This window comes from Sorex fumeus, unplaced genomic scaffold (assembly GCF_029834395.1).
Source record: "Sorex fumeus unplaced genomic scaffold, SorFum_2.1 ptg000127l, whole genome shotgun sequence".
Lineage (NCBI taxonomy): Eukaryota > Metazoa > Chordata > Mammalia > Eulipotyphla > Soricidae > Sorex > Sorex fumeus.
In genome coordinates, this window is record NW_026606184.1 from 1,104,267 (window position 1) to 1,110,000 (window position 5,734).

A 5,734-nucleotide genomic window follows, 5' to 3' on the forward strand; every position below is an offset into this window, starting at 1 on the left:
CGGGCGGGGCGGGGCGTGCGCGCCCGCGGCCCCGCCCCGGCCGCAGCCCGGGCGCCCCTCCCCCTCCTCCTCCCCTCCCTCCTCCTCCTCCTCCCTCTCCTCCTCCTCCTCCTCCTCCCCCCGCACCTCGGGCTCCTCCCGCCCCCCTGCTCCAGCTCGGCGCCCCCCTCCCCCTCCCCTCCCCTCCCCCTCCCCCGTGCTCCCCGTGCTCCCCTCCCTCCTCCCCCGCGCCGCCGGCTGCGCCTTCTCCGGCGCGCGGGGCCCGAGTCCGGAGCGAAACAAAAGCCGGAGGCGGCCGGAGTTGGGGGCGCGGCGCGCGGCCTCCCTCCCCGCCGCAGCCCTGCCCGCGGGGGCGGGGGCAAAGTTTGCCCCGGCGCGCCCCAGCCCTGCGCCCCGCGCGTCCGCCCCGCGCGCCGGAGCCGGGACCCGGGAGCTCTCGGGGCAGGGGGAGGCAGGAGCGAGAATCCCGGGGAAAAGGGGGAAAAACCCAGCGAGCCAGCCCGGCGCCCCGCACCCCTCCCCGCGCGGCCGCCGCGGCAGAAGCTGCCTTTATTTCCCTGCTTTTCCTCTGTTTTTGCACGAAGGGGGAGTCCACGCCCGGCCCGCCGCCCCTGCGCCCCCTCCCCGCCCCTCCCCTGCCTCCCCCGCCCCCGGAGAGGCCGCGGGATTTTTTCCCCTTTTTCCACCTCTTTTGGTCCCTCTCTCCCCCCCGCCCCTCTCCCGCTCCCCCTCGGCCTGTTTACCCCGCGAGGGTCGCAGGCAGCCGGGAAGGCGCCGCCGGCGGGTCTGCAGCCCCGCGCCCAGCCCCTGCCCGCGCCGCCAGCCGCCCCGGGGCCCGCCGGGCGTTCCTGGAGATGGACGAGCAGCCCAGGCTGATGCATGCCCACGCCGGGGTGGGCATGGCCGGACACCCGGGCCTGGGCCAGCACTTGCCGGACGGGGCCGGGGGCGCGGAGGGGGAGGGCGGGAGGAAGCAGGACATCGGGGACATCCTGCAGCAGATCATGACCATCACGGACCAGAGTTTGGACGAGGCGCAGGCCAGGTGAGGGGCGCGCGCGCGCGGGGCGGGGGGCACGGCGCGGACAATGGGCCGCCGCGCCCGGGGGGCGGCCGCGGGGGCGCACGGGGGGACCCCCGGCCCGGGGCCAGCCGGCGATCGGGGCCCGCAAGTTGCAGGGCGGAGGCGGCCGGGCCGTTGTCCCGAGTGTGCGCGCCCGGGGCGCATTGTGCGCGCGCCTGTGTGTGCGCGGGGCGCGGGGTCCCCCCTCCCCGGAGCGGGCGCCCCCGGAGTCGCCCCTGCACAATGGTCAAGTTTGCGGCCGCCCTCCGCGCCCGGGCGCGGGCAGGGGCCGGGGGAGCCCCCCAAGGTTTGCAGACGAGCCGTCCCGACCGCGGCTGGCGGCGCCTCCAAGTTGATCCTTGCCGGGGGTCCATAGACTTGGAGGATTTTTTCTTCTCTCCTTTTTTTTTTTTTTTAATTTTTTCTCGCCTCCCACCAGAAGTGTGGCCTCTTCCCCTCCTTTCTCCTTCCCTCTTATTTCACTTTCTTGTTTTTGATTTGCAAAGCGAGGTTGCTAGCCACCCAGAAAATATGTTTTGCAATTTTTTTCCCAAAAAAAAAAAGGCAAATAGGAAGAAAGGACTGGGGTGATTTTGCACGCAAGCAGATTTGTTAGTTTTTTCCAAAAGACTTTAAATGTATTGTGTCTTCATGTGAGGGTGCTCGGGGCATAAGCTCCTTTTAAAAAGAGGGTGTATTTGTGTGTGTGTGTGTGTGTGTGTGTGTGTGTGTGTGTGTTGGGGAGGGGGTTACAAAAACCAGACCGCTTTCGGGATCGGTGAAGGACAGAGCTGGAGAGAAGTGAGTATGTGAGTGCGTGTGTGAATTTTGCATGCTCCGGTGCTTTAGCAGACAAGATAATACGGGCTTCTCAACTTCACGCACTTGGAACCATATCTCTTCCCACCGTAGGATTTGTACAGTGCGTGCTTTTAAAAAATAAAGCAGATTCCACTGACCACAGCAGCCACGAGCTCGCTTCGAGGCCCTCTCCAGAGGAAGAATGTTAAAAAAAAAAAAATCCTTAATAACCACAGTGCTGTGTAACCCACCACCCCCAGCTTTGTTCGACCTCAGACGTGATCAGGGATTTCAAAAATATAGCCAGCATTCCCGAGACCTCCAAGTGCTAGCAGGCCCATGGCGGGGTCTGAGGGAAGTAGGAATTTGAATTCGGGAAATCGAGCAGCTGTTAAAAAAACATGAACGTTAGCAATCACTTTTTTTTAGCACCAAGCGCAGGCAGCTTTGTGGAAACTCAGAAGTGCTGAGGTTTACGGAGGCTTGAAAACTTGGAAATATTCAGAGGCAGCAGCTGTTGTTGTTGTTGTTGTTGTTTTTTTTGGTTGGGGAGGGATATATATATATATTTTTTTTTAAATCGGGGAAACTTCCTAAATTAATCAGTTGCACGATTGAACGCTATTTATCTGTAGAGAGGAAGAGTGGGACCTCTCCACTGTTCGGAGCCCTTTTGGAATTGGGACAGATTTCTCCATTTCATTGTTCCAGAAAAATATACTCGGGCCAAGGAAGCGTTAGACTGTGTCTCAGCCCAAGTTTGCAAAGTGGAAAGGGTTGGCGAGTCTGGGCCTGGCTCCCTGCGCGGCTTATTCCGCTCCTTTTTTGCGAGACCCCAATGCACCCCAGGCGGCCAACTGTCCGGGCTCCGAGTGGCCTGGCTTTGGGGCTTTGGGGCTCGGGCAGGATTTTGGAAAAGGGACGTTTTGCTTTTCTCTAGAGCTTGGTGACCCATCGTGGAACTCCCGGGTTCCTGTAGCGCCGAGCAGGGCTATTGCTTTGTTTTGATGAAGCATCTGGGCCTATCCAGAAACACAATTCAGGGAAACTCTTTTCCAAGGCCTCTCCTGGACCCTGGGAACCAGCCTGGCCTTCTCCTACCCGGCCACTTTCTTCTCTTGTCCCGGCCAGGAGAACTGACCGGCTAAATGGAGAGCTTTGAAGTGAAACAATGTAACTCTGCTTGCAAATCCTCTTTCCGAGGCCCTGGTTACACTTTCCTGTAGTGCTTTAATTGTATACAAAGTAAAACCTTTTACCTTTTTTTTTAAGATACAATGTATCTGCTTCTTTTGACACAGTACTTCTTACCCGTAGAGAATCAGCCGCTGGTTTTTCTGTTCTTCACAAGGCTGTCTTCTTTCTCTCTTTCTTTCTTCCTTCCTTTCTTCCTCTTTCTTCCTTTTTCTTCCTTTCTTTCTCCCTCTTCCTTTCTCTCTTTCTTTTCTCCATTTTTTTTATTCTTTTACTTTCCAAGGGGAACTAAAAAAGGAGAACTGCATGGATCTTGAAGTGGGGGAAGCGTGTTTCCCATTTATCTTTCGGCATTAATTGTAGTTAGTAAACAGAATTCCCTTAATAGCTGATACGATCAGCATTTTATTTCCCAAAGAAAATCAGCCTGCTAAGTGCTTTCCCCGTGGTAAAAATCGAGGGAGAGGCATTGTTTTCCGGCCCTGGTGCCGGGACGAGAGGCACACGCCAGGACCAGGTAAATCACGGGGCTAAAAGGCAGAATCGTATTTATTTTTCCCCATTGGGTGCAAGGTCCTAATTGTAAATAATTGAATTTCAACACCTGCAAATAAGCGGTGCGTACGCGCACGGGGCTAAGTGGGAACAGAGAGAAATGAATTTATTTCCCCATATGGGTCCGCGCGTGCCCCCCGGCAATGCATTTCCATACTGTTTAACTGGGGGACAGAAATTTTATAAATTGACAGTTCCACTCAGAAGACCTTTCAAGCATCTTGTGTTTATGAGAAGACAGGGGCATCTGCGGAATGAATTCGAACACATGGAGGAATTAAATTTGGAAAAAAAAAAAAAAAAACGGAAACCCAGGCCGAGTGAGACAACGGGGGCCAGTGCCTGGATGAGACGAAAGTGTTGGTCCAGGGCTGGGCTTATTGTTTTAAGGATCCCACTTGGATGTTTTAGAAAGAGAGAGGGAGAGAGAGAGAGAGAGAGAGAGAGAGAGAGAGAGAGAGAGACCCACCGCTAGCTAATGGGTATAATTTAGGTTACTTCTGTTCTGTAGTTAAATTCCCTCCTCTCTTCCTCCCAATTAACATTATTTTCTTTCTATGGCGGGACGCTGTGTACGGAGCCATAAAACAATTGAAGCATGCTACAGAATTATGCCTGGTGTATGATTTTGGCTAAATGTTCAGATATCCGTCCCCTGCCCCCCCTGACGCCCCCCTTGCCGCCCCCCACCCCACCCCCACCTCCCCCACCGCCCTGCCTTATCAGCAGTTGGCTCAGGAAGGCACACCTAAGCTCGCCCGTTCTTTCTCCCTTGCAGAAAACACGCTTTGAACTGCCACCGAATGAAACCCGCCTTATTCAACGTGCTGTGTGAAATCAAAGAAAAAACAGGTAGGGGAGAGACTGCGGCCTCTCTCGTCTCCCTGGCTGTTTCTCTGTCTCTCTCTCTCTCTCTCTCTCTCTCTCTCTCTCTCTCGACCGGGCTGATTCGCTAGCAGCTGCGGGGCCATTTATTTAAATATTAAAATCTCAGAGCACAAGTGCGTGTCCTGGAGATGAATCACCTGGGCCGGGAAGGCCGCAGAACGACCCCGTGTCTCACGGAGTGTGTGTGTGTGTGTGGGGGGGGCTAAGCCAGCCGCTCCCCCTTTCCCAAGCTCCGACCCCAGGCTTTTGACTTTGGGGGAACACACATTGGAAGGGACATGTATAGAATAATGTGACTTAATGTGACTTGTGACTTGGTGTGCATGGTTGGTTTTTTTTTTTTTTTTTTTTGGTGGGGGGCGTATAGGAAGGCCCTGAAGGAAGCTATTGCGGCCCAGATTTCAAGTCTGATTGTGGTTTTATTTATTAATCTACGTACTCGGACCCGGCGGAGCGGAAGGGGACAGAAAGGGCTGGAAGTTTCCTTTCCTTTTTATTTTTTAGTTTGCCCTGTCGATTACACGGGCAAGCTTCTTCCTCATCACACACTCTGCCAGATGCCAGGTTCTCCGGGTTAAACCACCGGATGGCAGGTGAGCTGGGACAGTCTCAGCTGGGCAGTGAAGGGGGGGGTTTCCAGGTGCTCAGACCCCCCCCCCCCCAACATGCCAGCACACACCCGGCTGCCTCCTCGCTGGCCCTTCCGTGCACGGCTCCCACACCGGTGCAGGTCCCAGGGGGCTGTTTACATTTTTAAAGCAACAATTAAAAAATCGCCACCATCCACCAGGAATGTTTCCGGACGTTGGGCATCCTGAGGGCCTTCACTACTGAGTGAGCAGGGCGGCTGGCTTCCGAACTCGTGTGTATGGGTGTGTGTGTGTGTGTGTGTGTGTGTGTGTGTGTGTGTGTGCATGTGTGTGCTTAAGCAAAAGTGCCAGCCTGTTGAAGCCCAGAACCACCCTGAACCGCGTCACACGGGGACCCCAGGACAGGCCTAGGGCTCGGTTCTCCAGAGCCGGGGATCCCCCCTCCCCTTCCCTTCCCCGGCCCTCACCGGCCGGCGGGCTCAAGAGCCCCTTGCCAAGTGCCTGCCACGGACTTATTTATTTATTTTGCTACGACGAGGCGTGAAAGAGTCAATAATTCATATCTAAACCATAGAAGCAAGGGCATGACATGAATGAAAGTGACAATATATATGATTGCATGCCCGGTTGATATACATTGATA

The 5,734-nt window shown here is 55.8% G+C and overlaps 1 protein-coding gene across 2 annotated transcripts in view; it reads left to right on the plus strand.

The window, feature by feature from the left end:
- Positions 1–716: 716 nt before the first annotated feature.
- Positions 717–5,734, plus strand: part of PBX1 (PBX homeobox 1) — a 155,708-nt gene continuing 150,690 nt past the window's right edge. The window contains exons 1-2 of one of the 2 annotated variants that reach the window (XM_056137761.1): positions 717–1,045; positions 4,392–4,465. In XM_056137761.1, coding sequence (XP_055993736.1) covers positions 855–1,045; positions 4,392–4,465 — 265 coding nt within the window. In that variant the 5' untranslated portion in view covers positions 717–854. The remainder of the gene's footprint in view (positions 1,046–4,391; positions 4,466–5,734) is intronic. The other variant, XM_056137760.1, reaches the window with a different exon arrangement.